General features: G+C 44.3%; 1 protein-coding gene across 1 annotated transcript in view; it reads right to left on the bottom strand.

The window, feature by feature from the left end:
• ccm2l (CCM2 like scaffold protein) overlaps nt 1–13,053 on the bottom strand; it is a 49,787-nt gene extending 36,734 nt beyond the window's left edge. Inside the window, exon 1 of the mRNA XM_078236144.1 lies at nt 12,932–13,053. Within this exon, the coding sequence (XP_078092270.1) occupies nt 12,932–12,961 (30 nt within the window). The 5' untranslated portion in view covers nt 12,962–13,053. The remainder of the gene's footprint in view (nt 1–12,931) is intronic.
• Between the last annotated feature and the right edge of the window lie 554 nt (nt 13,054–13,607).

Genomic DNA, 13,607 nt, shown 5'->3' with positions numbered 1-13,607 from the left:
GCCCTGATGGGCCAAATGGCCTCCTTCAGCACCATAAGGGATCCTATGATTCTATGATAAGCAATGGAACAAATCCATGGGAATAAATCTACAACATGTACAGCAGCAAATGCCTGACCAATTATATTGACAACATAAAGCATAGGATTCATTGTTCGCCTCTTTAATAGTGACACCACTATAATAAGTCACACATTATCGTACAATGTTTATTCACCCACAAAATCACAGAAGTGTTACGATGCAGAAGGTTGTCATCCCTTCCATCCTATCTGCACCAGCTCTCCAAATGAGCATTTTGACTTAGTTCTGTTCCCCTGTAACCTGCACATTATTTCTAATCAGATAATCATCCAATGCCCTCCTAACCCTTCCCCACCAGACTTCCAGGCTGAGCAACTTATTATGTGAAAAAGTTTTTCTTCTCATATCACATTTGCTTCTTTTGCAAATCACTTTAAATCTGTGCACTTTCATTCTTGATCCTTTTACGAGCGGGAACAGTCTCTTCGTATCTATTCTCTCCAGTCCCCTCATGAGTTTGAACATCTCTATCAAATCTCCTCTCAGCCTTCTTCTCTCCAAAGAGAACAGCCCCAACCTCCCCAATCTATACTCATAACTGAAGATTTTCATTCCTGAAATCATTCTTGTAAACTTCTTCTGTACTCTCTCCAACACCTTCACATTCTTCCTCTAATGTGGTGCCCAGAACTGTACACAATTTGTCATGGTACTAGACTGTTGATCACTTTGTACTAATTAAGTGTAAAGCCCTTGCCCACCCACTCCCCCGACACTGCCCACCCACTCCCCCGACACTGCCCACCCCCTCCAGCAGCCTGACACATCTCACCCAGTAACTCACCAACACTGCTCACCTCCTCCAGCACCCTGACACTGCTCACCACCCCCCCCCCCCCCCACCCACTTCCCAACATTGCTCACCTGGCCAGCACCCCTTACACAGTACACTCCCCATTCGCCACTCCCCAATGCTGCTCACCCCTTCCAGCACACCTGACACTGCTGCACTCCCTCCCCCCAGGCCTCCCACTCCCGACACTGCTCACGACCCTCACCCGCCTTACACCATCTTGTTGCACCCCTGACCCTGCCCGAACACCCCTGCCCTCCTGACACTCACCTTGTCTCCATTACATAGGACTGGTACAACCCAAGAGTTTCAAATCAAATGTGCTCAGATTGTAAGAAGTGAATATCTTTTCATCATTGTGGCACAGAAACAATCCAACAATAAGCATCGCACAAGGAAAATAGGTCAGAGAACAACTTTGCTTTTATTGTTGCAAAAGGGAAACATCAAAGTAAATGTTTGCTTTTACAGAGGATTATTTGAAGATGAAATGCTTTATCACGATTTCTATTGAGACATCATTAAAAAATGTATTTGAAATGTTATTTAAAAGTACAAGCAAACAAAAGCCAAGAACAGGATGTGGGGAGTAAAGAGATAGCTCGAATTGAAGGGCAAACACCAGCATGGGCGCAATGGGTGAAATTATCTTATTTATTTAATACCATCATTGTAATAAAACTTCAACAAAAGGCAAAGACCATAATATAGCACAAAACTATGGAATCATAGAATCCTATTGGTACACTCTGATTTCTCTTGATCATATAAATATGGTTCTATTGTGCAGAAGGAGGCCATTCGGCCTATCAAGCCTGCACCGCCTTGCCGACAACAAACCCATCCTGGCCCTATCCCCATAACCTCACATATTTACCCCGCTAATCCCCCAAACCTACACATCTTGGGACACTAAGGGGCAATTTACTGTGGCCAATCCACCTAGCCTGCACACTTCCTCTGAGAGGAAACCAGAGCACCCGGAGGGAACACACGCAGACACGAAGGGAATGCCCAAACTAATCAGTGACCAACAAACTAACCAGTGACTCTTTCAACACATTAATATTAAAATCTGCACTGGCTTAAAGTGAAATTAAAAATTCAAATTTCACCTTTCATTAAAAGTTCCACAGATAAACTGCCTGCCTGACTGGAACAAGCTACTTCCTATAACTGCGACAGGAAAAGCAGATAACACGTGATCAACACATATCCATTTGTTTCTTCCTGCAAGACTTTAATTTTCTATTCAAATCCCGGGAAAGGATTTGAAAATGTTTAACATCCTTACACTTGATGAATGTTCTCCTGATCAGAACTGCAATCACATTTAAGCTTCAATTGGGCCTATAAATCCTATAAAATACTTCAAGTTATCTCAAATTTGCTATTTTATGAAAGATTTTCAAGTTGTTAAAACTTATAACTTTTTTCCTTTCTTGACATCTTCATTCACTGTGTTTTCATGTTTATTTTGAACTCTGAAACTTTCTTAGTTCCCGGAGGCTTGTACTGTTAACAGGCAGGAAATACTGGGCTAACTCCACTGAATGAGTTCCAACGTGAACTGTTAAAGATGTTTCTTGCTCTCCTGGAATTCATAACAACACACATTAAATGTTTAAAGACTTATGCACCCTATGTGTTTGGTGGATATTTTGTTTATAGAAAATAAAGCTAGGTTAGATATTTTTCTGACATTAAACTGGAGTTTCAATGCTGGAAAATGCATTGCCATACACTTCAAATAGACACACAGAGCATCCTGAGATGCAAAGCAAAGTTCCCTTCATTCAGCCCCAACAACATGCTTCAGTGTCTATTTCCATCAGGATGCCTTTTATCTCTTGTCCATCATGTTCAGAGAGATATTGACTGGGATTCTCTGACCTTGTTTACCCCACCGCTACTGCCAGTGAGAACGGAGAATTTGGCACTCAGCCAAATCTTCAGCCATAGCAGCGGGACCGGAGAATCCCAGCTATGGGCCAGGTCAGAGAATTGGGGCCAATGTCATTTAAGTACAAAAGTACACTTTTGTGCTGTAGGCCAATGACCACTTAGAAGTTGATAAAAATGATCCAAAAGAAAGATGCTGGAAATGTTCAACAGATGAGGCAGAACAGCAGAAAGAGAAGAAGATTTGGACCGCAATATTGGGCTCTGTCAGGCCTGTAGTTTTATGTATGTGTAATGCTGATTTGACACTTGCACTACCATAGGGGGTGGCACGGTGGCACAGTGGTTAGTGCTACTGTTTCATAGTGCCAGGGACCAGGGTTCGATTCCAAGCTTGGTCACTGTCTATGCAGAGTCTGCATGTTCTCCCCGTCTGCGTGGGTATCCTCCAGGTGCTCCGACTTCCTCCCACAGTTCAAAAGACGTGCAGGTTAGGTTGATTGGCCATGCTAAATTGCCCTTGGTGCCTCAGGATGTGTAGGTTAGAGGAATTAGTGGGGTAAATGTGTAGGGTTATGGGGTTAGGGTCTGGGTTCGGGTCTGGGGTGGGATTGTTGCCTAATGGCCTCCTTCTGCATTGTAGGGATTCTATGATTCTATTCTATGACTACTTGTTGGGCGGTGTGGTGGCACAGTGGTTAGCACTGCTGCATCACAGCGCCAGGCATCCGGGTTCAATTTTGGCCTTGGGTGACTGTGTGGAGTCTCCATGTTCTCCCCGTGTTTGCGTTGGTTTCCTCTGGGTGCTCTGGTTTCCTCCGTTCAAAGATGTGTAGGTTAAGCGGATTGGCCATGCTAAATTGCCCCTTAGTGTCCGAAAATATGTAGAATTGGGGGATTAGCGGGGTAAATACGGGGATAGGGCCTGGATGGGATGCTCTGTTGGAGAGTTGGTGCAGAGTCAATGGGCTGAATGGCCTCCTTCTGCATTGTAGGGATTCTATGATTAAGTATGGTGAAAAACGCTCCTTTAAAGGTTTGAGTTTGTCTTGAATTTAAGCACTTGGTAGTTTGAAGAGTTTATAAAAGTTGGTGAAGTCAACATGGACTGTCTCTGAACACATGGAGCAGACCTTAGCAAGAATTCTGGTCAGTATTTGCTGCAGCCATGGGTGCTGTAATTCCCATTGGGAGCAGAATGAGAGGGAGATGGAACTGAGGCAGCAAAAGAAGTGAAACTGCACATGGAGGATAGAGAAGGTGGGGGGAGAAGGACAATTAACAGAAAGTCTTATCATGGTCTTCCAGGACCATATCTCTTGCCTCCACTTTAACCAAGTGTATATTATCACTATTTTTTTTAAGAATGGGTCCTCACAGATCTCTGCAACCTCTTGGAATCAGGCTGGACTCTTGGTCCTTTGCAAAAACCTGTGCCAAGTTGGAGCCAGATTCATCCACCTCCTTTGTCACTGATATCAGGATTTCTGGCAGGCCAGGCAGTGCAACATGCCTTTCTGCGTTCAGGTCCATTGGTCTTTCTCTGTACTTTGCCCCATATAGGTCCCCATCGGAGTCATGTGGAGTAGAACTCATCTGCGACTTCACCCTCTGGGGAGCTGGCGTGTGATCTCATTATTTCCCCAGTTAATATTAATCAATCAATTTCATAACACGGCTCATTTACACTTGCTAGAAGTGGTTTACATTCATACATTGTTGTCTGCAAACAACTGGAATATGTTCAAGCTTTGCAACCTTTTTGAATTACCCGGGAGTTTGAGGAATCCATATTTCCCCATTTCTTTCTCTGTGGCAATGCTTCAGCCAATCAGTACCCTTTTGTCAGTTGTTGTGCATTTGAAATTTGGTATTCTTGCTTTTGTCCTGATGAGTGCAAGATGAAAAGCTTCAGCGACATGTCACTCTTTTCAGCAATATATTCCCAAAGGGACTATTGGTACTCATGTTGCATATACAGAGTTCCTGGATCCTTGTCAATATTTTTACTGATAAAGTTTCTGCCTATTTTTGAACAAGTTTTAAAATGTCTCCTGAATATTATCAAAAATCTTAAAATGCAACCATGAACCATGGAGATTTTCCTGTGCCTGTTGCTAGGCCTTTAAATTTCTCAACAATCAGTTCACAGAACTGTAAAATGTAAAGCATTCTGTAATCCCTGAATATTTCTGTAGCTGATTACTAAAATCAACTCCTTCCACACTGTTTGCCAAACATGTTCCCAACTGGGAGTAAGGACTAAGTCCAATTTCATATTTGCAGGTCATGCCTAATTTAGTAGCAGGACCGCATTAGAATTGTTTTGCTCTGTTTCCCGCACGACTGCCGGACAGATTGAGAGATTGGATGGCTGTTGGATGAGAAAGCTCGTGGCATAAGGCAGCAGCCTGCCTCTGAGAACACTCCCTGGCAATGATGGGGGGTTATAGAGGGGAGAGAGGGTCTAGGAGGATAGTAGCAAGAACAGGAATGACAGCAGAGGAAAGAGAGTTCGTGCGGGAGGAGATGATTGGGAGGGGGTGGGTGTTGGCCACTCTCTGGGAGGGAAAGATTATGGGAGAGATGGAGATGGTGGAGGGGAGAAATTGTGGGTGGAGGGATTAAAATAACAGCCCCGTGGGGTGTCTGGAGATTGTGAATGGGATTGATTAGAGCAGATTTTCTGGGGGGGGGGGGGGGACCCGGAGTAATGCTCTTGCTCCTCCTGGCTCAGAGGACTTGCCTACTGGATCTAGCAGCTTTCTTTCTCCTTTTAACTCCTCAAGGGGAGGCTGTGACATAGTGGTATTGTCACAGGATTAGTATTCCAGAGACCGAATGTTATGGTTCAGGTGAGAAACTCCAAAATGTTTTATGGAGCCCACTTGGATGATAAGCTTTGCACCTTGAATTTGGCTAGGATGAGCATGAAATGTTTCACCTCAGGTATGATTCAAATGACCCACTAGGGAGTTTTTAATCAAACAAATTTTATTTAGGAATATGGTTAACATGTCTCGTAAGAATATTAGCAGTCACTGTTATCAATTACAAACAAAACAACCACAATAATGTATAACCCTTAACAAATATATCTAAGATGTTCCAATCAAACCAATCCCATAAACAAAAACCCTTCCACAGGTTTAACACAGCAAAGACTAATGTTCACGTGATACTGGAACTGAGTCCTTGGGATGAATGCTGCAGTTCTCCTGATACACTCAGAACAGTTTGAAGTCAGAACAGCTTCCCAGAACACCAGGGAGACACTCTGGCAAGCCACCAACAGCAGATTTTTTATTCCAGGGAGACTTTCAGCTAACCAGCAGAATTTCCCAAAACGAGAGAGAGAGAGACTTCTTTCCTGCTAGATGTCCCTTCTAAAAACTAAAACGAAACAGCAGCTCAAAACTGAAAATTGAAGAGTGCCTGTCACCTGACCTGCCAACCAGTTTTCCTCATAGCAATGCAGGGCCATAAAACAACCCAGAGTAAAAATAAGCAAAACCTATTTAAACCAGTGAAGGAGCAACAAAAGGACTCCTACAGATAGCCTGGCAACAAGGAGAACTGAGAACTACAGACAATGTTCAATAACAAAATCGAGATCTAATGGTGACCATGAAACCATTGTTGATTGTGGTAAAAACCCATCTGATTAACTAATATCCGTTAGGGAAGGAAATCTGTTGTCCTTACCTGGTCTGGCCCACATGTGACTCCAGACCCACAGCAATGTGGTTGGCACTTGAATGTCCTCAGGGATGGGCAATAAATACTGGTCCAACCAGCGACAGCCACATCCCATAAACAAATAAGAGCGAATAAGGAAACTGTTGGGTTTCTCAAGTCCTGGAAATGGTGGCTAGTCCTGTTAACGTATTTGTGAACTCATGATGCAGCATCTGAAGTTGCATTTCCCACTGCAGCACAAGATGCCCAATATTTGCAGTTGAAACTCAGACTGCTGTCATAGAAATAGTAGGATAACTTTCCCCCTTTCTCCTCACCTCTCAATTATCCACAACAGGACATGTTTTAGAGGGAATGTTTCAAACTGTGTGAATGTTGTGATTTTCCGTAATAAATATGAAACAGGTTTTCGGGTAAGATTAAATCTGAAGGAAAGATAATGGCCAAGATTTTCAGTGGAGCGGCAATCATCATTGGATTGCTGTTTCCCTCAGATTTTTCCATAACCCGGCACTGTTCTGTTTCTCTTATTGGGTCACCTAAGCCCGGTATTGCCAGAGGTACGGAGAAGAGAACTCCATTGCAGCATTGTAGAGTCAGGGGGAGAGACACACCCCATTTTTACACCATCAACTGCCATATGATAAGTTTAAATGTCCTGTATGAACATGAGTGAGTGGGTGAATGGACGAATGTTACTGAATGGGTAGGGTGGATAGGTGGGTGAAGTAAGTGGGTAGGTGGGTGAGGTGAAAGGTGGGTAGGGTGGCAGTTGAGTAATGAGATGGTTGGGTGAAGTGTCAGGTGTGTGATGTGGCAGATGGATAGGATGGCGGTTGGGTAAGGTGTCAGGTGGGTAGGGTGTCAGGTGGGTAGAGTGTCAGGTCTGTGATGTGGCAGATGGGTAGGGTGTCAGGTGGGTAAGGTGTCAGGTGGGTGGGGTATCAGGTGAGTAGGGTGTCAGGTGTGAGATGTGGCAGATGGGTAGGGTGTCAGGTGGGTAAGGTGTCAGGTGGCTAGGGTGGCAGGTGGCTAGGGTGGCAGGTGGCTAGGGTGGCAGGTGGCTTGGGTGGCAGGTGGCTAGGGTGGCAGGTGGCTAGGGTGGCAGGTGGCTAGGGTGGCAGGTGTTTGATGTGGCAGGCGGATAGGGTGACAGGTGGGTAGAGTGGCAGCTGAGGTGAGTAGGTGGGTAGACAATTAAGTATGTTGGTGGGTCAGTGGGGCATTTGGGTTGGGAGGGGTAGTCAAATCAGGTTGGGAGTGTTTGGAATTAGTGTGGTCAGAAGGGGTAGCCAGGTAGGTCAGCGGGGCTGGGGGATTGTCAGAGCGTAAAGGAATGGTCAGGAGAATCAAATTGAGTGATGGTGGGGTGAGGGAGGGGGGGGTTATTTCTGTAGTTACCCAGGAGTTAGATCAGTTTTTTCTGTCTAACATTTCCTGGGTAACTATTAAGGTAAATAATGCAGACAGTCCAATGTCTTCAAGTCTTAGTCAGAGCTGAAGAGTTTTGCAGAGGGTCACAATGAGCAAGGGAATTACCTGTTGGGAGTTCAAATTTCGTGGGCCATTCTCATTGAGTTCTGTGCATCTTGGATTATACGTCTGGTCTCTGATGATTCGGTGACTGGAAGGTCTGGGTCAATGTTTATCCTCTGTCTCTCTCACTGGCTGGTGGTTCAGGCAAGGTCCTATTCTTCTTGCTGGAGTTTTGGCCCCTCTCATGTTCTGTGGGTTTCCCGACTGACATGTCTTTAAGATTCATTATCTGAAGTCAGTTTTGATCAATGCTTCTATTGTCCACATAAATGTTTCAAAGTTAGAAATCATTGCTACACAATGGGGTTTGAATGGTGGCTGGGCTGTTCACACCTGCTTGTGATAAACTGGCTTCTCTGCACCTCTCTTCATTAAGAGTCAAGCTAGTAGAAGCTACACCATGAGAGCTATTGATTTTGAATTTAGGTGTAGCTTCTCTGCAGAAATTATAAAGGTCACTTGGCCCCCGGCAGCCATCTTTGCAACGTTGTCCACACTTAAGGTCCATATTGACTGAAGTCCGTATCTTGGAAGTTAAGAATACTGGGGATGACAGTGGAAGTGTTGTTTTAGCATGTCAATGGTCTGCTCCATCACACATTATGGAGCAGCATAGTTTTCATTGTACGCTGTCTAAGTGTATGTGCGTGGGTTGCACACCAGATTCGTGAGCCATGTCATCAGAGGATAGCCCTGTGTTTATTCCCATTTGTGATTCTGGGTTAGGAGGGTTGATAGGTTACAAGATCAGAAATTGTGGTTAGGATGTTCATTGATCAGAAAGATGTAAAAAAGGGTGGCACAGTGGTTAGCACTGATGCCTCACAGCACCAGGGTTCGGTTCCGGTTTGGGTCACTGTCTGTGCGGAGTCTGCACATTTTCCCTGTGTGCGTGAGTTTCCTCCGGGTGCTCCGGTTTCCTCCCACTGTCCAAAAGACGTGCTGGTTAGGTAAATTCTCCCTCAGTGTACCCGAACAGTGTTGGATTGTGGCAACTCGGGGATTTTCAATGCAGTGTTAATGTAAGTCTACTTGTGACACTAATAAATAAACTTCAGTGTCAAAAGTGTAAAATTTCAGCAAAAATCTAGCAGTCCTGAGAATAGATGACTTGCTATGTGGGAACAGAGAGATAAACAGCTCCCAGAGGACAGAAAATAATAGTTCCTTGAATCCTAGACAAAACACCTGGTTGTCAAGTCCACCATGCTTTCACTGCTGCCTCCCTATACCCAGGAGGGAACATACATACAGATGACTTGGGAGCAGGTGTATGTCACTCAGTCTCTCGAGCCTGCTCTGCCATTCAATAAAATCACGGCTGATCTGATTGTAACCTCCATATACCCCGGAAAAACTTACACTCCTTATTTATCAAGTATTAATCTACTTCTGCCTCAGAAATATTCAAAGATTCTACTTCCAAAGTGTTTTGAGGAGGAGAGTTCCAAAGGCTCACTACCCTGAGAAAAAAAAATTCTCCTCTTCTCTGTCCAAGTGTTTTATTTTTAAAGTGACCCCTAGTTCAGGATTTTTCTACAAGAGAAAACGTCCTCTCCACATCCACCCTGTTAGGACTGGATCTTATATGTTTCAATCAAGTCGCCTCTTACTCTTCTAAATTCCAGTGGATACAAGCCTAGCCTGTCCACTGTTTCCTCATAAGACAACACGGGAACCTGGGAAGCCACGGATGAGATTCTCCGGCCTCCCAGACACATGTTTCCTGCCGGCAGGAGGTGGCGTGTTGTTTGCTAGCGGTGGGATTCTCTGGTCCTGCTGCTGTCAATGGGGATTTCCATTGACATCACCCCATGTTGGCAGGGAACCCGCGGGTGGGTTTGCGCTGCCAGCGGGACAGGAGAATCCCGCCGGCATGCACAGCCGGAGAATTCTGGCCCAATCGTTTGAGAGTTTTGTGTGGCTTGATAGTCCAATGACAGGATTTGTAATTGATCCATTCAAAAGATAGCTAGGCAATGACTGGATTACATCAGTCTCCACAGACTTTGCTATGTGAAAAAGAATAAGAAGGGATTCCCTAAGCACAGAGATTTGTGGAGGTTTTACACATTGCATTGACTGGTGCCAGACCAGGGGAGCATTTACACAGAGAGTGCGTTTCTACCCAAAGCTTAATGGTAATACCGATGCACTTTGATACAGCTGCTCAGACATGTGTCAGGTTTTACTTATACTGAATAAAATATTACTACTGTCACCAATAAAGGGCTATCCCTTTGAATAATTTCTGAGTTTGGGAAGAGTGGATGAAGGATTACTTGACTTCCTGAATGCCAAATAGAAAAGCACCATGGTGGCCCAAATCATAGAATCGTAGAATCCCTACAGTGCAGAAGGAGGTTATTCTGTCCATCAAGGCCGCATTGAGTCTCCAAAAGAGCATCTTACGCAGGCCCTATCCCCATAACCCCACGTATTTCCCCATAATCCCACATATTTACCCCGCTAATCCATCTAACCTACACACCTTTGGACACTAATGGGCAATTTAGCATGGCCAATCAACATAACCCGCACATCTTTGGACTGAGAGAGGAAACCGGAGCACCCGGAGGAACGCATGCACAGTGAGAATGGGCAAACTCCAACAGACCCGAAGTCGGAATTGAACACGGGTCCCTGGCACTATGAGGCAGCAGTGCTAAGCACTGTGCCACCGTGCCGCCCATCTAGCTGGCACGGCGGACTGCCACAGAATGGAGGCATCATCACTGCTGGCAGGATACCGGGCATTGACCTACATGATTCTCTGTGTATGGTCGCACAGTGGCTGCAATGCTGGGAGAATGGATTCCCTCGGATAGGGAAGAGTTGACATGCTATATCCACAATATGACATGCGTGCAAGCCAATGTCACTCTGAACCATGGGGAAACTTGCAATGTTAGCAGAGCTGTGTGCTTGCTCCCTTTGCATGACCGTAGAAAGAGAGAATGAGGTATTGCGAGTTATATTTAAATAGAGAGCCAGTGACTTTACTGAGGGAACAGGGGATGCAAAACTTTGAAATATCTCCCACTTTCAATGCCTTTTAGCTTTGACCAAGAGTCATCTGGACTCGAAACATCAGCTCTTTTCTCTCCTTACAGATGCTGCCAGACCTACTGAGATTTTCCAGCATTTTCTCTTTTGGTTTCAGATTCCAGCATCTGCAGTTATTTAATTTTGACATGTTGCAAATGTCTCCAGCTGAAGCCGAGAATGAGCCAAATGAATAAAAGTTCATGACTTCGGTCACCTTCATGGCCACTGGCAATTTAGTCCCTGCCCTGCAGTGAGGTTGCAGTCGCTCCTGCAGCATGTGCCATATTCCCATGGTGACATCCTTACAGGAGCAAAGATACCTCAAACTCTGGTTCCTGCTGAAGTTCAGGCAGGAGAATTGAACTCGGAATAATTTGAGAGAATGTGGCCTCCTGTGAGAGTCTTCCTTGGCCTCTTCCTCCTCTCTCTCTCTCAATAGTTTGTCTTGTTGTGCCAGGCCTCTGTTCATTCTCCAAGTAATCCTGTATTCCGAGGGGAAAGCTTACCAGTGCACCCACATCCGAGAACAACAAGAAGTCCTTCAGCACTTGCCTCAAAACTGCCTGTAGACTTTAGCAATTTGATACAACTACAGAAATCACCAAACACTTGTGGGATGGAATTTTACCCCTGCCGATGGGATCTCCCAGTCCTGTCTAAGTCAACGAGCAGCTTGCCATGTTCTCCAGCCCTGCCCACTCCACGACAGGGCTGTAAAATTCCGGCTGTTAAATCCTAGCCACAGCTGAATCCTTTCGAAGTTACTGATGGGGGAGTTTCTCAATACCAAACATGAGGGATATCATGATCTGTCTGCTCTGCATAATTCCGACTGACATTCTCCATGCATGCACACTAATGCCCTCACCAACATGGCATCCAGTCCAACTTGACCCACAAGTGTGCACGTGCATGCACCATCATTTATGACATTTTGGATTGCTAAGGGTACTCATAGTGCCCAAAAAATGAATGCCTACGAGCCCAACTTCTCACAGACTAAGCGCAATTTTAAGGCCTTGCTCGCCCCGAAACTGTAAAATCCCACTCAAGGTCAACAGATCTTTCCATAGTCCGCCCCTCACCCTCTCCGATTCCCGTGGTGAGCAGGATGGGAAAACTCCAGCCACTGCCTTCTGGGATGCGAGGGGATTAAGACTTATACAGTGCCCATGGCTATACAGGATTATTGAGAAGTCTTACTTACTTTAAGTACATGGGTCCAGTCAGAACCTTTTGATTTAGACAATAAAGTAATCTTATGCAGTGGAAAACCGGAATTTTATTTTTAACCTTTACAAAATACCATAGGCTGAATAAGGACAAAGTATGGGCTGAATGATCATGGACATACATTTCTACAAAGAAACAGAGAATCAGACAACTGAACCATATCACTCCTATCACGATTGCCATTGCGTCCGGGGAAAACATTCAGTGACACACAAAGGGAACTTTTGTTTACACCAAGTAACCACATGCAAACTTGATTCGCAAAATCAGCAATCTCAGCCACTTCTTTAAAATTTCAAACAATTGTCTGTCAGGAATAAACCTTCACATACGCACGTTCCAGCTATATCAGAACTTTATAGTCAAGTCTGGCAACAGGTATTATAACGGGTCAACGTAGCACATAACTGTTAGGTATGCTCAGCAAAGGGATATTTGTTCATTTACAGTGTTGAAAGGGGTTTGAAAAGCTTGTACACTTTGATGGATGTGCGTTTCCCAAAAGGAAGCTATGGGTGTGTATACCTCCAAATTCTGCATTATGTCTCACACACAAAAGATTTCACATTTTTAAGTCAGAACAAGCTTGGACGTTAATTATGAAAGATTAACATCAAATTATAAAATGAATTTTACCTTCTTTCCTTTCTTGATCTCTACATCCATCGTGTTTTCACATCTGTTCTGAACTCCTGAATGTTCTTGTTTTGTTTGCGTGCTGTTACATGCAGGAAACTCTTGGTTGACTCCACCAAGTAAACTCTGATGTAAACTTTTAACAGTTCTTCCTCTCCTGGGACTGATAACAATATGCACCAGCCTATTAAAATCCAGCAAGTATCAGACTTGCATCCATGCCTGCATTGTTAGATATACTTTGACATGAGCACTGACTTCTCGTGAGATTACAAAATAACTCAGCGGTATTCCTCTATTAAACAGTGATATGTTGATTTAAGCCCAATTTTAAATACTGCACTGATTTCTTCATGTCACCATCAAGCTTTGCAGTGACTTCCTGTGGATGTGTCCTTTCAGTTGGCTAACTGGCATTGTTTCATTTACCATGACACAAAGTAGAACAGGAAATGACTCTAATATCAGCCATGTTCAGAGCAAAGTTACTGTGTTAACTTGACAGATATAAAGAAGCATTTGTGATCTTTTTCATTTCACAATTCAGAATTTCTCACACACTGTCTTCTGGGATGCGGGAGGATTAAGACATATACAGAAGCCATGGGTTTACAGGACTATTGAGAAGTCTTATTTATTTTAAATGCTTTAAAGAATCCTTTTGATTTGATTTGAT

Source organism: Mustelus asterias, chromosome 20, assembly GCF_964213995.1.
Source record: "Mustelus asterias chromosome 20, sMusAst1.hap1.1, whole genome shotgun sequence".
Lineage (NCBI taxonomy): Eukaryota > Metazoa > Chordata > Chondrichthyes > Carcharhiniformes > Triakidae > Mustelus > Mustelus asterias.
This window is presented reverse-complemented; position numbering and strand designations above follow the sequence as displayed.